The sequence below is a fragment of the Sphaeramia orbicularis genome, chromosome 7, assembly GCF_902148855.1.
Source record: "Sphaeramia orbicularis chromosome 7, fSphaOr1.1, whole genome shotgun sequence".
Taxonomy (NCBI): domain Eukaryota; kingdom Metazoa; phylum Chordata; class Actinopteri; order Kurtiformes; family Apogonidae; genus Sphaeramia; species Sphaeramia orbicularis.
Genome location: NC_043963.1, coordinates 12,702,474 through 12,722,756, shown reverse-complemented (window position 1 = coordinate 12,722,756; position 20,283 = coordinate 12,702,474). Strand labels below are relative to the sequence as shown.

Sequence of the window (20,283 nt, the reverse complement as noted above, 5' to 3'; positions counted from 1 at the left end):
TTATAGATTAACATTCAAAATGGTACTCAATATTTAATATTAAAGTTGTTTTTAAATACATCATATTCCTGTATCTTAACTGGAAAAAGACATTTTAAAGAATGAGAAGAGTCATTTCTTAAAAAAGACCTTGTATTTTGAAGACAAGTGGTGCTTACAAAGGTATTTCTCTTTTCAGTGAAGACAATGACAGTCCCATTCATTGACATACTGTATGTACAGTTTATATCAAATTCATCCCCAATACCACCTCCCCCAAACTGCACAGTCTTTACACAGTCCAAGTGACACATTATTCATCAGTTAAGAAAAGGTGAAGCTGGTCACATGCACAACTTCTTCCACTACACGGATTCACACCGCCTTGTCAAAGGAGTCCATGAAATAGTACAAAATAAACAACACTGACTGAATGACAATATTGTTATCCCTCCGCTCTTTCTGGAGAGTCGGAGGCTCCTCCAAAGTCCTCTTCCACCAGCCGGCTTCCATGTGGCAACCTTTAGTAGTCTCCAGGACACACTGCCACAAACATTCCCATCATCCTTTTTCTCCCAGACCCATGCTCCCATACTGATGATATGGGACCCAAGGGTGCCAGAAGAATGTTAAAGACACGCTGAAGACGAAAAGGCTCCAGGCTCTTTGAACTGTCAGCGCTGAGCAGCTTCTAGCAGCCTCAGAAAATCTCTACGCTCAGCATTTCTTCACAGAAGAAACTCCCCGCTCTCATGGGCGATGGAACCTGGACGGACAAACACAAAGAGGAGACGCATGTCAAATACAAAGTCAAATGCAAATCAAATCTTGAGGGCAGAGGCTAACGTTCCTAAGTTTTATATTGGCTCAGTTGTCGTGATAACATTTTATTATACATATAAATACTTAGAAAACAGCTTAGACAATAATTTTGTTCATTAATGAGGTGAACACACAGTTCCTTTTCACTATTTTCCAAATAATAGACCCCCCCCCACCCCTCCAGGTTTTTCCTCTTTCTTAGACACTGTGCCTTTGATTGTATTAATAGAAGGAAAAAGCCTGACTTAGTGAAACCGGCCCCGGGTTATGAAGACGAAGACAGACTGTGACTGTGGCTTAGACCGAACTTTAGTTTCACAAAGGTCCAGGATATCATGACGAGAATTCTGCGTAAATTAAGGCTTTTTACAGAAGAACCACCGCCTAAATCTACTCAGCTTAGTTCAACTAAGGCTTTTACTTTGAGTAAGAATTTTTAAGTTACATTTACAAGATTTTTTTACAAAGAAATATGGAAAAAATAAAATCATTTAAAGGAGAGCTCAGTGATAGTGCTCTTCAGGTTTAAGAGGTCGCTCTGACTATAGAATCTAATCACTTAATGTTTCCAGCAGCTCAGTGCACTTTCTTAAAATGCTTTCCTATTTTTTAATTTTATCACGATAACACAAAGCAATAACAACAAGGCATGTTTTCCGCTGTTGCTATGGTAACGGAGGTCTATATATGTAAGTCAACCTGTGTAGGAGGGTGGCTATTCAGGACTAAAAAAAAACAAACCTATTTTTGTGTAAATGTCTACCTTACATTAAAGGAAAATTCCACACCGGTATTGGAGAAAAATAAACGGCGGTAGCTATCGCAGCCATTTATCACCTCCACTGAGCTATTTTTAGCTCGGCCATTAAGTGCATAATGGGGGTTGGTAGGACACGTACTGTACTCTCCTTTTCATCCTCCCTCTGGGTCACTGTTACATCTCACAACAAGGACCCCTGCTTTCCAAACGAGCTTATCCAAGGTCGCTGTGGCATTTTATCATTTGTGTTTGCCTGGCTGTAGGATGTCTCCAGAGGACACCCCCCATCCCCCTCCACCCCCCTTGCTCAGAATCACTCCCATCTATCTTTAGCTCCTCGGTGCTCTTCGAATAAGCAAGGAGAGCTAAAAATAGAGCGCTCCGGCCCAGAATAGAGCACGCATGATTTCTGCGGCACATGTACACATATATGCACGTATACACCTCCCAATACTGACCTTGTTAGGTGTTTGCTGGACGCGTGCACTTCCATCTCGGTGCTTTTGAACTCGTTGAGCTCTTTTCGGATGGCAGCCTGTAGACAGGAGGGCAGAAGATAAAAAGAGCATTAGCATGAACATCTGTAAGTGCATTGGAGTTCTGCAAATCTTTGAACAGCAGGAGGAGGATGGGAAAATGTGATCAGCCAAAAAAACCAAAGCGGATTTTTAGAGAGATAATCTGATAACATCCACATCTGACAATGACTTGAGCGCTCGTTCAGACTTAAATTCTCACTTGTTCCAGTCAGGAGTACGAGCGGTATGTGTAGCTTAGAGCGCACATGCCAAATTGCTTCTGTGGGTTGTACTATTTTCCATTTGTGTGTCAGTGCTGTCACCCACCTTGTCTGCCGCCGAGAGCCGAGTCCAGGGTTTGTCTGCTCTCCTGTCGTAGTCCTGAGCTTTGGCCACTTCCACGTAGTCACTGAAGCGGATCAAAATCTTTCTGTCTCGCAGTTCATCTACCGTGGGCCGCTGGTTCAACTGGGAAACAAAGGAAATGGGACAAACATTAACTGGTGCTCATATGTTTCCATCAACAGCAACACACAATATTGTAATTTGACACATTTTTGATATATTTGTCAGAATCTAAATCACATCTTGACACACTTTCTCATTTTTTTTTTATATTTTAAATTTATTTATAACATTCTTAAATGTACAAAACTCTCAGTGAGAGACACAAAATATGTTGTGCGCACATTGAACAAAGCAGGACAATAAATAAAAACGAAAAAGAAACTAGCAAGGCTACAATTTACTAATTAAATATATATGGCACTGAATGAGAAAGAAATGAAAATACACAAAAGTAAAAGATATTTAGAAACATCTTCACATAAGAGGGTTGTATTTTCATTTGAGTCCTTTAGGAGTGACAAAGACAAAAACAAGGCTCTCAGCTCAATTTTCAACACACTTTCTAAAAATATAGGCAAATAGAAATCCCCAAAATATAATTACCTTTCTGTTTAGCCTCTGTTTGATCTCCCTCCTCTCCTCCTGTTCTGTCTGATCATTTCTCTCTGAAATAGAAAAAACAAATCCAGCATCAGCAAGTTGTTTATTACATTACATTAGTTCACAAAGAATCTCAATCATCATGGATGTAGAGGACTGTAAAATAGGAAATAATGTAGGTCTCCAAAGCTTGGTCCTGGGAGAGCCTGTATACAATTTTAATACCTTTCACCTCTTTATGGTTTTACAGTGAACAGTGTGCACTCATGCGTACTTTTATACTCTTAAATAATGTACAACACTGCAAACTATCATTAATGCATCGACATGCCCTGTTTTTATCAGTGCTTTTACATCATTTTTATCATAGAAAAATAAAAACAACAAAAAAAAAGAAAATGTAATGATGCAATGATTTTTGGTGAAAGTGCTTTAACTTACGTTTGAGGATATTCCTGCTCTCCAGCTCCTCCACATTCGGTCTCTGGCTCAGCCTCCTGCGGAGAAACACCAGAACCACATTTTGAACCATTCTGCCTTCAACTTTGACCGCCTGCCCTCTGCTCCTCTAAACCGGCTGGAGTTTCTTCACGCTGCCCGTTCTCGACAGGAGCCCCCTATGTCTCCACCTCCCATCCAAACCGCGGCTGTGGTGCTTGGGCAGAGGCGATCCCCACATCTGGACCCGCTGAGGAAGCTCTTATTCTCCGCTAGTTGAGAATCCTCTCCGGCAGGTTATGTGTGTAGGCTCTGCATCTCCCGCCTGTGCTTGTTACTCCACAGTGCCGCAGCAGCTCCAGCCTGTTTTACTACGAGCCTCAGAGCGCGGCTGCTTTTTGAGCTGGGTCGTGATGGGCTGCCGGAGTGACTCCCCTAGTCTCCCTGGTTACTGCATACATAACGACCAAAGGGGGCGGAGCTTCAGAGGCTCCTACTCACGGCATCCCCGAGTCTCCTCTACACTGGGGTAGTAGCACACTCACATTGCAAAGCTGTTGCACCATTTTCTGTTCATGTTTTTATAGGACAAGTTCAGGTTTTATAGAACAATAAGAATATTTCAGATCCAGTGAATTCTGGAAATTACCCTGCTTTACAGTTTAATACTCTGTCTTTTATTCTCCTCCTGAGATCCAGGAAAATAAAAGATTTGGCTTTTTTTTACATTAAATAATTCCCGTGATAGGAAACAGCATGATGCAACAATTTTTCAGATACATTTTTTTATTATTTTATGGATTGTCCTTTGCCGTGGACAGTGTTTTTGTTCTCTTTTCTAAGGAAAAAAGCTGGGTCTCAGGAGGATATGCATAAATACTAAACACATTTTTATTTGAAAACAGGATCTAATGCTATATCACAAAATCTTCCTGTGTTAAAACTTAAATTATGTTTTATAGACATTACCGTTTAAGATTCTGCGCAAATGTTCATATTCTATTAGTTCAGAACTAACATCCGAACATTATTTTTGTGCAATCCCAATAAAGGAACTACCATCTGCTTCTCAGACAGTAAAAAGTGCTTTTAGGATGCTTCAAATAACCATTATTGAATAAAACAGTGATAAATTGTAATAAATAAGATAAACAATAAACTAAACCAAAAAAACAAACATGAACCTCCGCCATATCTGCATTTGAATAAATACCTAAAAATATCCATGCAGTACTTTTAAATATCGATACAGTATCGGGGAATGAAATATCGCGATATATTACAGAACTGATATTTTCTAACAGCCCTACCTGTCAGTACCCATAGAACTGCAACTGGGCAATAAGTTCAACAGTGAAATGAAATGACTAAGAATAAAATAGCAAAAAAATCTAATCACCTTCAGTCACTTCCAAGCATTAAGCAGCCTGATAGCTGAGGGAATTGCGTTTGTTCTAGATTTGGGTAGGCCACGAACGCCCCAACAAGCCTTTGACAGGATTCGAACCCACAACACCTGACGAGACTGGAGCCTTAGACTACTGCTGATTTGACTACATTTGTTTAATACTATCACGTCCCCTCAGCATCAAAGCCCCCAAAAGGTCTCCCAAAGCCTACGTTTTCTCGGAGTACCCCACACGTGAACTATTTATACTTAGGATTAATAATAAATGTGAGCTGCACAGCAGTGCTCAGTTCCAGACGGCATGTGGCTGAGCTCACAGCACTCCTCCAGAGGTGGAAAGGACAAAGAGGGCAGAATGCCACCTCGCAGCAGGACCGCCTTTATCCCCCTTTACCCAAGCGAACACTGGACACTTTATAGTTGTGTCCAGTACAGGATCAAAGTTAGGTCACACGTGTTTAAAGCACACGAGTAGTGGCTCTAATGCTTCGACTGCATGTGTCTGATATTTGAACCGACGTCTAATTTAGGCAGTGATTGAAAAGATGCCGCTGAGCAGAGAAGGCATCAGGGTTCAGGTGTATTATGTAATAGAAAGAACATCCAGAGGGAAATAAAACCAACAATAAATATAACCGGTACAGGATGCATCAAATCATAACAGAAGGGAATAAATGAAAGATTATATTAAAAGGATGCTTCTGATCCAGACTATACTGTACAGTCGCGGAAAAAATTATTAGACCACCCTTGTTTTCTTCAATTTCTTGTTCATTTTAATGCCTGGTACAACTACAGGTACATTTGTTTGGATAAATATAATGATAACAACAAAAATAGCTCACAAGAGTTTAATTTAACAGCTGATATCTATCTATTTTCCATGGTTTTCTTGATAATAACCAAAATCACTTTAGTTCTTCCATCAATATCTATGGCATTGTACTGACAAAAACAGTGCTTTTAGGCATTCCATGTTTTCTTTTCTGTCTGTTTTAGTCACATGATACACACTGGAGTGCAGCCAGTTGAAAAACCCTTAGTATGTGGGATGCTGTTTACATTATGGTTAAAGAAAAAGTGCAACACAATTGTCTATGACTACCCTGATCACCAATCTGTTTATATCTGTAAATTATATTCATTTTCATCTATATATGTGTATTTGTTTTTATTAGTAGTTTTCGTATTTTGAGATCCAGGTTCGGTTGGTATGGGGGTCGCCATTGGTTCTAGGGGGAAGGGTGGGGGGGTTATACTTTGTGTGTCACAAAATCTTGGATCACAAACTGCGAATTTCCTTCTTTTTTTGAAAATGAAATGAATGACAATGAAAATAAATAAATAATTTATCAAAAAAAAGATACACACAGGAGTTAGTACTTGATTGCATAACCATTGTTTTTAATGACTTTCATGGTCTAATAATTTTTTCTGTGACTGTATCAATACATCATTATCCATAAACAAACAGCCCTCATAGTCATTATTAAATACTGTACCTCATGAGAATCAATTCTTTATATCTTTTTGTTTTAAACTGAATTATGTTTAATATTTGTTTTATCTCCACACACAATTTGTTCCACAGTTTTACTCCAAGGGTTGGTAATACAGAAACTTTTTAATGTAGTGCACATTTTATGAATCTTTAAATTTAACTTTCCTCTTAAATCATAACCTCCCTCTCTTTTACACATAAAACCGTAACCACTAATGTTAAATAAATGACAGAATTATAGCAAACTTTGACAAAAACCATAACTGTAGGAGTGGATTGAATACAGATAGATCATACAGTCGTGGAAAAACTTATTAGACCATCAAAAATCATCAAAAATAATGGTTATGCAATCAAGTACTAACTCCTGTGTGTATCATGTGACTAAAACAGACAGAAAAGAAAATATGGAATGCCTAAAAGCACTGTTTTTGTCAGTACAATGCCTTAGATATTGATGTAAGAACTAAAGTGATTTTGGTTATTATCAAGAAAACCATGGAAAATGGATAGATATCAGCTGTTAAATTAAACTCTTAAGAGCTATTTTTGTTGTCATCATTATATTTGTCCAAACAAATGTACCTGTAGTTGTACCAGGCATTAAAATGAACAAGAAATTGAAGAAAACAAGGGTGGTCTAAGGATTTTTTGACCATTTTTTTTTTTTATGACTGTATGTCATCTACATCAGAAAGACAAATGAAATCAAACATTCACAGATACTTATATTTCCAGACATATAGTCTATGTTCAGTCTAATATTTTCAGTTCCTGCACATGCTGCCTCAGTTACCTAATGTGTGTTGTCATGACTACAGCATCAGTCTTTATTAATCACCATGTATGAGCAGACTTCCAGGAAAAGCATGAGCAATAATTCAACAGTTTTGCTCCTCCAGTGTGTTGTCATAAGAGAAACCGAATTAAAAATGTAAAAACCCCATCAACGGGAAAAGTCAGGAACTATTTTTAGATGTTGCAGGTAAAAGAAGCAGGAATTTTTTATGTTATTTTTAGCCCTTTGTGAGGAGGGTGGAGAGTGGGACTGTGGGGATTTACCACCTGACCACTCACTAGAGTAAGAAACTTCAATGCATTCTGAAAAAGGAGAAAAGATTCACACTACAAGGCGCCTCTTTGTGTTATATTATTGTTTCTGTTGCTGGAGAGTTCCCCCTTTTTTTAACATTTTTTGATCAAATTAGGCGTTTTCAAAGCCGCCTCTGTTGTCAAGGATCCACACAGCTCACTCTTTTGCTTCCTAACCCTTCAAAAAAAACAAAAACAAACCGAAACACAAAGCGCTCCCTCGGCAGTGGTGACAGCATTACACTTTAAACGACTGAAACAGAAAATCACTTTCAAAGCCCCGGCGAGTACGACCATCTACAGTATTATTGACCCGCTGGCCGAGTTGCTTAGCAACAACAAGAGACAATAGTCTTCCCGCGGAAACTCTCACTTCTGCCTAGCAACACACTAATGGGGATTTCACTATTACACCCGGAGTGTGTGTGTGTGTGTTTTACTAATAAGCTGCTATTTTCAGTAACAGAAGGTGCTGTTGTCTGTGAGCAGAATAGATAAGAAATTGCGGTTGATATGACTATTTTGAGCCTTATTTATGATTCTGTGCTGGATTCCGGTGACAGAGGAGGGTTTTATTTTGGGGAATTGCACCACTTGGGACGACAGTTTGACTCACTGCACCCACAGCCTTTAGTGCATCCAGGTTTAGGATACAGTTTCAGAAACACGGTATCCCCAGAATACCATGATGACGCATAAAAACGCCTTTTGGCATGAGGACTTCCATTACCCACTCATAATATTCTGCAGCGAAACAAGTTTGAATAAAAGATTATCCCCTGCCAAGGAAACGATGGAACTAACAAATGAGCGAGTGGGCAGAAGAGTGTTTTAGTTTCTTTTATTTCAGCTGCCAACTGTGCAAGAAAGACACAATCTGCAACCCTAAAGCTACGGACGCCGTCTTTGATTTTCATGTACTGTAACCCCCCCCTTCACCCCCCTCCCTCCTGCTCCACCCTCTCTATTATTTCTGCTGATATAACTCCCCGACAACACATTTGCAGAGAGCGCGCAGGAGATGCATTATTGAACAGTGTCAGAGGCTAAGATTAGAAACAGTCGAGTGTGGCTGCAGCATGCGTGCCGAGTAGGGAGTCTCCAAAGATAGAAAGGTCATCCGTCACTGACACAATGGATAGACAAGGTGTCATTATCCCCATTAAGTCCTGATGGCATTTTCTGCTTGATCTGCAGCAAAATGTAACAGTTGGACTTGGCCGTCAGCTGCAGATAGAGTGAACGAAAGAGCAGACTGAATCTAAGCTGAGAAGCACCCGCTGAAATCCAGAGGCGTATGTGATGGATTGTTTTGTCATCTACTTTGAATACCCAGGGGAAATGAGCTTTTTCTGCTCATAAGTACGGCCTCTTTGCTACCTTCGGGCTATATTTAGCCTGGGTTTCCCTCCAAAACGGCACAGCTCGCCAGTAATTTATGCACATGCCAGGATTCCTCCGCTTTATGTGAAAGTATAGGATTAGATTTTAGTCATTACTAAGTCTGCGTAATAGTGAAAAATAGATGAGAGCGCTGGATTAGATCTGTGTTTCCAGGCTACTGCTCATATTCTGTTCTGTAAAATCTAAAAAATAAACTCCCACAGCCGAGCTACAGACTCCTGGCAGTTACTTAACAACGTAACACTGGACTCTGTGGGTCTTCAAAAACATCCTAAAACGTCGAATGTTTTTTGACATTTAAGGTCTAAAAATGTCTGGAGTTGTAGGTGGAGAGGCTTTAGATTTCTGGGGCAGAGTGAACAAGTGTATCTGTGTTTTCTGCAGTTTGTACCTTGTATTTTATCAGCATTAGCTCAGCACCATGTACGTTTGTCTGTCCGTTTTCCGTGGTGACTTCCAAATTATTTTTTTCTCTACGTTAAACCTTTCCTTAGTGACTTGTCACCATTCATTACAATATCATCGTCTATATTTTGCATTTTTCTCTGAAAATCAAGTATTTTCCTGTATTTAATTCACTGATCGTTAAAATCAGGGGTGTCCAACCCTGGTCCTTGAGGGCCGGTATTCTGCATGTTTTAATACAGGGGTGTCAGACTCATTTTAGTTCAGGGGCCACATTCAGCTAAATTTGATCAGCAGTGGGCCGGGCCAGTAAAATAATAACATAATATAATATATAAATAATGTCAACTCCAAACTTTTCTCTATGGTTTAGAGTGAAAAAAATTAATTTACATTATGATAAGGTTTACATCTACAAACTATCCTTTCAAAAGATGTGAATAGCATGAACAAACTGAAAAAACAAGTGTAATTTTAACAGTATTCTGCTTCAGTTTATCATTTACACATGTACATTATAACGTACAGATCACAGTGGATCTACAAACACAAAAAACATTTGGTAACAGGCAGAATATTGTTAAAATTGTACTGACTTCTCAAGACATTTCAGGTTGTTCATATTTGTTCAGGTGATTCACATTTTTTGTGAAATTATACATTGTTTTAGTGTAAATACATGAAAATATTTACATTTACAAAGAGAAAAAATTGGAGTTGTCATTACTTTTATGTTATTATGATAAAATGTGACTGGTCCTGCCCACTGTAGATTGAACTTGTTTGAATGTGGAACCTGAACTAAAAGGACTGTTAATATCTTCAGTGTAATTTTTGCATTTCACAAATTCATCCCAAGGGCCAGACTGGACCCTTTGGCGGGCCGGATTTGACCCCCAGGCCACATGTTTGACACCTGTGTTTTAATACATATATGAGTAACACAATGCCATTGTTTTTATTACAGAAAAGAGCAATAAGAATCATGTATACTGTTAATTTCAGGGAACATACAAATGAGTTGTTTATTAAATCAGGATTGTTTAAGTTTAAAGAGTTAGCTGAATTAAGGACATTGCTGATTGTGTTTAGAGCGAGAAATGGACTTTTGCCTGCAAATTTACAGAGATTATTTGTTTTAGTATCACAGGACGAAGAACATAGAAGGAGGTTTCATTTTAAACAGCAAAGTGGAAGGACTAATGTAAAGCAAATGTGTGTTTCTGTTGTTGGTGTCAGAATGTGGAATTCTTTGGCAACGGAAGAGAAGAACTGTACAAATATTTTTCAGTTTAAGAGGTTGTATAAGGAAAGAATAGAGAAGATTTATAAAAGCATGTAATGAAATAATTTAAGTTATGGATGTTGGATTTGTTTCATTTGCATTGACTGTCATGTAAACTGTTTTTTACTGTAATAGCTGTAGCGGCAACCTATCTAATGTAAGCAGATGTTTCAAGAAAGGGGCAGGTATTATGAGTTTTCTTCATCCTGCTCCTTTCCAATCATTTAGAGTGGAATGAATGAATAAAAATGAAAAAAAAAAAGGAATGTTTTAGATGTATCCCTCTTCCAACACACCTGATTCACATGATAATCATCAAGCTCTGCAGAAGCCTGATAACGACCATCAGGTGTGCTGGGAGAGGGACACATCTTAAACATGCAGGATACCGGGCCTTGAGGAACAGGACTGGACACCTCTGGTATAGATGTTCATAAAAGCTTAGAGTAAATTCAAAGGTTATGATATAAAAACACAAAAAAACTGAAGGAAAAAGTGACTCACATAGCAAAATATATCATTCCCTGGACATAAAAATAAACATTTACAACCACTGTCATTTGTCAAACTCCATGGGTTTTACTGGTGAATAGGGCTGCATGATATTGGCCAAAAATGACATTGCGATTTTTTTTTAACCCTGCGATATACAGGGTGTCCCCAAAAAATGTATACACACTTTAAATAATTGTAAAGTAGGTGTTTATTAAAATTCATTTAATTTTCAAAATGTAATAGAATTAACAAACATTTTATTTTGTCAACTTGGTGAACTTGCCAAACAGGTGGACTGGACAGAGGGGTTTCGTTGAATCCCCTCCAAGTTCACCAGACCTCGCACCACTAGACTGTTTTTTATGGGGACACCTAAAAGACAAAGTCTACGCTATGAGACCTGCAACAGTCGCTGAATTGAGAGCAGCCATTGAACGTGAATGCACGCAAATAAAAAGGAAATTGTTTGGTGATGTGTGCGATTCCATTGCTTGGCGTTGTCAGCAGTGTCTGGGCCACAACGGACGTCAGTTTGAGAACAGGCGGTGACAAAACAATAAAATGTAAATTTGTAAATTCTATTACATTTTGAAAATTAAATGAATTTTAATAAACACCTACTTAACAATTATTTAAAGTGTGTATACATTATTTTGGGACACCCTGTATATTGCGATATGAAAAAAATACTCAGGAGGATATAATAGCTGTGTGGCGCCGACGTTAAATGGTCAAACAAATTACAGTAGTTGTGTTTCCTCTCGTTGTGGCAACAGGTGTGAGGCACTGTCGACACAGAACATGTGTTTCAGTATCATCCCTCTTGTAGTCGAAATAATTCCAGATAACTGACGTTGGTTTTCTTTTTGGCACTAAGTCTACGTTTTTGGTGATTTTCTCTTGTTCGTTGCTCATTTTTCAATGTTGTTACCTACGAGTGATTGGTGGATCGTTGCACACAGTGTGTGTCAGGTACCTGGGGTGAAATTAGATGAGAACACGTTGAGTTCATTTGTCTCCTACATTGCAGGACCGGCAATGTGACTATTGCGCACACGTACATCGCAATGACGATGCTCAAACGATATATTGTGCAGCTCTACTGGTGAATCAATGTTGTAGAAGATGACGGTGTTTCCACGGTAACTACGGAGCCTCTGAACGTCCAAATGGGTCATATCTGAAGACCATGAAAAGATGACAAACTGCATTTTACCCCAATTATTTAACTGTATTGATAGGATTAATGGATGAGAAGTTATTAAACATGTTAGATCAGTAGATGCTTTTGGCGACTGTTTAGGTCTTAGAGCACAGGTGTCAAACACGCAGCCCGGGGGCCAAAACCGGCCCGCCAAAGGTTCCAATCCGGCCCGCGGGATGAATTTGCAAAGTGCAAGTTAGGGCATCAAACTCAAAAATAATATAATAACCTATAAATAATGACAGCACCAATTTTTTCTCTTTGATTTAGTGCAAAAAACATTCAATTCTGAAAATGTCTACATTAACAAACTATCCTTTAACAATAAAATGTGAATGACCTGAACAAATATGAACAACCTGAAATGTCTAAAGAAAATTAAGAGCAATTTTAACAATATTTTGCCTGTGACTAAATGTTTTGTGCCTTTGTAGATCTGATCCGTAATGCATATGTATAAATGGTAAGTCGAGGCATAATATTGATAAGATTGTACTTATATTTCTTAACAAATTTCATTTTTTTCAGGTTATTCACGTCCTTTTTGTTTGAATAGTTTGTAAACATAAATATTGGCATAAAAATTCATGGGAAGGAATGCTTCTCGGGCCAAAAAAAGGTGCTTTTTGGAAAAAGGGATTCATAAAACAGATACCAAACTGGAAGAAAAATCCAAGGCACTCTCTTTAAACATTAAAACGCCTTTATTAACATGGCACGGTCATATCGAGACCTAAAAAACACTTCCACGCGTTTCGGCTTCAAGCCTTCATCAGGAAGTCAAACGTAAATATTGGCATAATCGAATGTCATTTTTTTGCACTAAAACAATTTGGAGTTGTCATTATTTATTGACTATCATGCTGTTACTTTACTGGTCCGGCCCACTTCAGATTAAATTGGGCTGAATGTGGCCCCCGGAAGAAAATGAGTTTGACACCCCTGTCTTAGAGGGTTAAGGCATCGTCTATTCTTATACGTCTACGTTTAACTTCACTTTTCATTGTATGCAGAGCACATGTACGTGTGCAATAGCAACAAAACTGAATCAAAGTCTTTGCATTTAACAAAAGCATTTACTAAATATTTCCTGTGGTCTAGTTAATTCTTTTTTTTTTGCCACAATAATACATTTATACGTAAAAGACCATTGTGTAAGATTTAGTGATATTTAGGAGCATCTAATTGTTTTAATGGGATATAATACTCAAAATTCTGTTTATTTTAGTGTACAGTCGAACAAAAATAAGAACTTTTGGGTCATGTTATTTTAGAATAAGTACATATGTGGTTGTTTACCACAGTCTGCCATGTTGTTCCACTGTAACTCAGACTGGACTTCATCCTTATCCTTTATTTATTTACAACCCAACATTATCACACATGTCGAAAGAAAAAAGTGTTAGTAGTGGGTGCTTCACTGGGTAAGAAATGTAAAATGTAGAGGTGTATAAAAGAATGGGGTTAGATGGAGTATATGAAAAAACAGGAGAAGCAAAAAAAATATATTGGAAGTTGTTCATAGTCAGTGTAAAAAAAAAAAAAAAAAGCTAGAAAAAAAACATGCAAGGCGGAATTTTATTTTCTCAGCACTCTGATCCAAAAATACAAACCAGACAAATGTATTTTAAGAATACTACAACCAATATAAACTACACAATCTGCACAGATGGATCAGATCAAATCAATAAAAAGCCATAAAATGATGAATGAATTAATTAAAGGTGTGAAAATACTGAAATGAAACGTATAAATTGTTGACTTTTTGGATTCGTACCTTCACGGACGTACTTCGTTCTGATCTGACTTAGGAAAGTGATTCTTTTTCTTCACATTTTCTTCATTTTTGTACCTTGAACGACTGTATATTTTTCCTGATCATCATCTCTCTATTGATTATTGACTATTACTTCAAAATATTATGTCTTATAAACTGAATTTTTGTGATTTTACTTTTTTTTTTTTTTTTTGTCATGACACGAGCTGCATCTCATCAGACAGATTGAGTCCAGGTTTGTGAGATTAGGTGTTTGTCAGAGGACGTAGAGGAGGACAGATGGAGGACGAAGAGGGTTTTTATCGCTATTGATCTCCTATTAGAATATGGAAGTTTATGCTTTGTTATGATCATATGTGTTGCGTCTGTCAGCAGAAGTTAAATGATATAATCTTGTGTCTGTTTATGCTGTTTTTAGGTCATTTATCTTTGGTGTTCACCCCTCCTCTTACCTGTTCAAGTGGTTCAGTCCACGCTGGTGAGAGTGAGTATAAAGGGGAGCGATTGAGGAACAAAAACAGGAGGATGTTGAAGCTGTTAAGTTGTTTACTGTGACTACTATGGTTGTTTTTCTGTTATGTGAAGAATTTCCTCCTTTTTGCCCATACCCCTACTTGAAAATGTTCCTTTTTGGCCATTTTTTTTTGAAGATTTTGGGACAGTTTTAATGAGGCAGAGCAAAATATTAAGGCTGCAATCTGGAAAATAGTGACCTAGAATATGTTAAAATCACCTGACCTGTTCATAGATCTGCATCACAATTGCAAGAGAGGGAAGGAAAGGGTGTATTCGAGACAGTAAATTAAAGTCAACGGCATTGTACAAAGGAGATGTGATATTTATAGAGGCCACAAAACTGAATCCTGACTTCTGTAAATGCACAATATTCCATGGTCAAACTGCAAAATAGATGTATTCTACATGATGGGTCGCATCAGCTACAGATCCAAGAAAACCACTGGAATTTAAAGTATTTTATCTAAGTTTTTCTGTTACAAAACCTTAAAGGGGCTCATATTTTGCTCAACCCACTTTTATTAGTCTTTGGTTCATTTATTTGTGTATTTGGACCCTAATAGTTCATAAAGTTTGAATTTGAACCCTCCAGGTGCTGCAAAGCTATCTTTTTTGGCAAAAAATCGACCTGTTTCAATTCACTTTGATCTGATTCGGAAATTTGATCAGACACTTAAATCATAGTTTAGTTTTTACAGTTTCCCATAAAACTGCTTTTTCTCAAAACTCAGGCATTTATCACATGCAGATCCAGCTCTAAAATAACCAGAGGAAACATAACACGAGACTGTATGATTCCCAGAAGAAGTGTTTTGAGTCAGTCCTCATTTTCAGTAACGACACCTAAAGACCGGAATGTACTACCAGTGCCCATCAGAGAAATAAACACTGACTGTACTTTGAATCTTATTGAAGTTGTGGCTCATAAACAAACATGAGAACATTGAACACATCTGTACCTGCCCCCTGCTGTTTTACTGCTATAGTATTTGTGTTCATTTATCCAATATTAGGATTGTTTTATATATTATGGATTGTCACCGGTTACATTATGTTGCGTTTTGTGTGGTTTTTTTTGTTTTGTTTTTTTTTTTTACTGAGGTTTGGTGTTATTTGTGATCTTTTTGAAACCTATCCATAGGTTATTTTTAGTCTGCATTTTAACATGACCAGGGAGAACAGATGAAAATTAGTCCTGTTGTTGGCACATTTGCAGTTTGTTTCTATTTTTGGGATCAAACAAGTGGTGCCAGGCACAACAAACCCCACCCCTCGCTCATATTGTAGCTTATTTTGACATTGATCCAGCTGATGTCATCATCTCTATGCATGTGGTGATGTCAGCACATCAATCGCCTGTATATATGTGCCAATTTTGAAGTAAATTGAAACAAAATTGATGTTTTTATAGACATTTGAAATTTTGCCCATTCTAAGTAAATGGGAGAAGAGGAAAAATATAAAATTCCTAAAAAAAAATTTTAACTTTTACTTAATTTTCCCAAAATGTAGGCAAGTTTATTTGTATAGCACATTTCAGCAACAAGGCAATTCAAGGTGCTTCACACAGGACATTGAAATAAAAGAAACAAAAAGAAAAAACATTATAAAAGAAACATATAAAAGGTGATTAAAAACAGCAAGTAAGAAAACAACACATAAAATCAAAAAAATAAAATAAAAATAAAAACACACATTAAAGTAAAAGTTGCAGTGCAGAGTTTCAAAGAGAATATAAAATTTAAAAAGTCAAAAGCCTTTTAGTCAAAGGCAGCAGTGACCAGGTGAGTCTTTAACCTGGACTTAAAAGAACTCAGACTCTCAGCAGACCTGATATTTTCTGGTAGTTTGTTCCAGATATACGGAGCATAGACACTGAACGCTGATTCTCTGTGTTTAGTAATCACATCTATTATGGGTCACTGGCAATCTATAAACCAAATTTGGTATGAATTCAACCAATAGTTTTGCTGCTACAGACATGTGAAATTTTGCCCATTAGAAGTTAATAGGGGAAAAAAAATGAAAACTTTATTTAAAAATGTAAACTTTGACCTACTTTTCCCAAAATGTAACCATATCTATTCTGCGTCACTGGTACTTTGTAAACCCAACTTGGTATGAATTCAACCAATAGTTTTGCTGCTACCAACATGTGAAATTTTGCCCATTAGAAGTAAATAGGGGGGGATTTAAAAAAATTGAACTTTGACCTACTTTTCCCAAAACGTAAACACATATACTCTGGGTCACTGGCAATCTATAAACCAAATTTGGTGTGAATTCAACCAATAGTTTTGCTGCTAAAGTGTTAACAAACAAACCCAACCAAAAACAATACTCTTCGCCTCCCCTTTGGGGGGGGCGGGGTAATAAAGTAATCCTTTATTAGTATCCTGAGCAGTCATCTAATTTTCTCAGTGTATTTAATATTGAGAAAACAGTCTGGAATTCGGCCAGTCACTGTGAAATATACACTATCTATTCTATACCAAACCAATCACAAGTCTGGGGGGCGGGTGTTTCGCAATGCGTCATACTCACGACTTATTTTTGTCGCGAGTCAAAGTCAGTTCCAAGTCTGCAAATCTCTTTACAACTGTTGTCGGTTGTTTACTTGATCCAAAAATAAGGCTTGAATTACAGATTACACCCTGTATTCTCAAATTTCTCTGACAAAAGCATCATGTCCGTCTTATCTGTGATTGGGTTTACTCGATGCCTGTTATTTATTCTGAGCTCCTCCAAACTCACTACTCTGTCGACATGGTTACGGGCGGTTCGGCGTTAATCACCATATGTGTGACTAGACATCCAGAAATAGGGCGAGCATTAATTCAACAGTTCACATGCTCCCACTGTGGGTTGTCTTGCGAGAAATGCAATTAAAAATGCAAAGAACACAGAACAGGAAAAGTTGGAGAGAATAATTCCTATTTTAACGCCGTCTCGACTGTTTATGATTAGAAGCCTGTTAGTCTTGCCTTCATATTTGGATTCAAGCCCTGTGATTCCAGATGGATTTCTCGTAGAGAAAGACGGATGGCTGGACAGGCTACTTTATTAGTCCCACAACAGGGAAATGTGCAGTGTTACAGCAGCAGAGGAAGGATTAAAGCGTGGATGTCAAACTGATTTTAGTTCAGGGGCCACATATAGACTAAAATTCCAATGTTTTTGTGCAAAAAAAAAAAAAAAAAAAAATTAGAACTTGAAAATGTTATCCTTTCATAAAAAATGTCAACCTGGACATCCATGAACAACCTGAAATTTCTTGAGAAAAGTTTGCGCAATCTTAATTATGCCACAGGACAGGTTATCAGTTCAACATGTGCATTACAACTTACAGATCGCAGTGGATCTACAAAGGCATAAAACATTCATTAACAGGCATCTGGAACTGAAAAATACAGTAACAATAGTAAGTACAGAAAAATGTGTGTAAAAGCGCAAAGTATGAAACCTTACAATAACTTCATTGTAATTTATGAACACTGTCCCTTTCAAATAAAGCAATAAATACAAATACAGAACAGTCACCACAGTAGAACCACAGCAGAATTAAGAAGCCAAAAACGGCCTCCTTTTTTAAATCCTCTGAACCAGCTTCTAAGTTGTTGCAACAGATTTCAGCGTCGACCCCAAAACGGCATCAATATTCAGCTGTGTTATGTAACTTCACTTTTTCCTCCTTCACTGCTCGTCGGCCACATGAGGAAAACATTTTACAGGAAGCCGTATCTCTGCTGAGTTAGTTATTCTGAGCTCCTCCAAACTCACTACTCTGTCGACATGGTTACGGGCGGTTCAGCGTTAATCACCACATGTGTGACTAGACATCCAGAAATAGGGCGAGCATTAATTCCACAGTTCACACGCTCCCACTGTGGGTCGTCTTGCGAGAAATGCAATTAAAAATGCGAAAAACACAAAGAGCGGGAAAAGTTGAAGAGAACGATTCCTATTTTAACGCCGTCTCGACTATTTATGACTAGAGGCCAGGAGTGAATAATACATTTTCAGTCATTTGTGGATGTAATAAGGAAACTAGAGCAACATTTCTTAAATTTCACCACCACTGGTTTCAATTCCTCAGAGTGAAGGCTGGAGATTTTCAGTCGAATCTGCTTGAAACGCAAGAATAAATCTGTGTCAGGGAGGCTTGTCGACCCTCTGGAGATCTGTCCTTAACACTCCAGGGTCTGTGATCACATTGGTTTGATCGAGTCCATGTTACTTTATTTCAGGGTTGTCAAACATGTGGCCCGGGGACCAAAACCGGCCCACCAAAAGGTCCAATCTGGCCCGCAGGATAAATTTGCATATGATGAAGTTGAAAATTACACTGAAGATATTAACAATCAAGGGGGTAAAAGTAATTTTAGTTCAGGTTCCACATTCAGATGAATATGATTTAAAGTAAAATAATAACCTATAAACAGTGACAATTCCATTTTTCTAGGTTCTAGTTTTGCTTCTACAGAGCAAAACTAGTCCAGTTGAACCTCAAAGAACTACTGAAAAACAATGACCTGAGCAAATGAGAAACTGTTCCTATTTTAGTTTCAAACTCCAAATTTTTTTTTAATATTATGCTTGTTACCAAATGTTTGTGTAACATTGTGTTATACACGTGTATAAATGATAAGTTGAGACATAATATTGTTAAAACAGCACTAATTTTTCTTACAAATTTCCATTATTTTCAGGTTATTCACATTAAAGGATAGTATGTAAATGTTTTCATAATTTGTTTGTATTTTCAATATGTCATGAAAAAAAATGTGAGGAAATGCCTCCAACATGCAGAAACACTTAACCACAGCATCCAATTAAACTGCACCAATGGAATGTCTTTGATTGGCTGCTTAGTGAAGGAGGCGGTGACATTAAACTCCTCCAGGTTTTATCTATACTATGAATGTTAGCGCCATTTTATTGTGTCAACCTGCTTTCACTGTTGTTTATGAATAATCTCTGTTCTTTAATTACATTTAGACGACAATGAGGCTCAGAGGCCGCAGCAGGTAGATCTAACACTCCTTAAACTACACCTTTTTATAAACATTTCTGAGGTTTGAGCCAATCGAATGCAAAATGTTAGTGCATATACGACATTAGCGTTAATGCAAACAAAGCCATGTGTCCAATAGTTTATTCCACGACAGTCATTATGAATCTAAATTCTTACAAATTCCCATCCCTATACATCTTCCTGAAACCAGTGGCGGCTGCTCGTCTTTCAGACAGGGGAAGCTCATTGTCGGCTTACATCAAAAAAAAATTGTCAAGTTATTTAAACATAAATTCATCCCTCTGTTCCTTTTTTAAGAAAATGGTCAGTGACCTTATTGTACCAACTAAACAAGAAAATGTTGAAATTATGTTAAATTGAAACAAGGAAGTACAATGAGTGTGTTTTATTTACAGTGCAAGAAATGAACGAGTAATTTTGTAGTGGTTTCTCTTGATTTCACAGCAGAATGCGCGATGGTATTAAACTGAACTGTGTCAGTGAAGGAGTAGATCTCAAAATAGCTGTCAATCAAATGGGTTCAGCCTTTCGACTGATCCTCCAATCAGCTGGAAGCCCAGCGTCCAGCCCGGCCGAGCTCCACCCACAGCTCCATTCACCCCCAGAGACGCCGAGCGTCTGGGGGCGGGACAACATTGTGGTATTTATCCAATTACCGTCCAGTTTTGAGGCAATGAAAAAAACCGTTCCACTCAG

The 20,283-nt window shown here is 37.8% G+C and overlaps 1 protein-coding gene and 1 long non-coding RNA gene across 2 annotated transcripts in view; both read right to left on the bottom strand.

Annotated features, from left to right (window-relative positions):
- Positions 1-114: 114 nt before the first annotated feature.
- Positions 115-20,283, bottom strand: part of phactr3a (phosphatase and actin regulator 3a) — a 167,900-nt gene continuing 147,731 nt past the window's right edge. Inside the window, exons 10-14 of the mRNA XM_030139130.1 lie at positions 3,469-3,524; positions 3,031-3,092; positions 2,407-2,547; positions 2,020-2,096; positions 115-745 (exon numbers count right to left, since the gene is read on the bottom strand). Coding sequence (XP_029994990.1) covers positions 730-745; positions 2,020-2,096; positions 2,407-2,547; positions 3,031-3,092; positions 3,469-3,524 — 352 coding nt within the window. The 3' untranslated portion in view covers positions 115-729. The remainder of the gene's footprint in view (positions 746-2,019; positions 2,097-2,406; positions 2,548-3,030; positions 3,093-3,468; positions 3,525-20,283) is intronic.
- LOC115422675 (uncharacterized) lies at positions 4,397-19,207 on the bottom strand. Its single transcript, XR_003935866.1, has 3 exons — positions 19,044-19,207; positions 11,929-11,933; positions 4,397-4,408 (listed from the first exon to the last, which is right to left on the bottom strand). It is a non-coding gene; the product is annotated as an uncharacterized LOC115422675 (long non-coding RNA).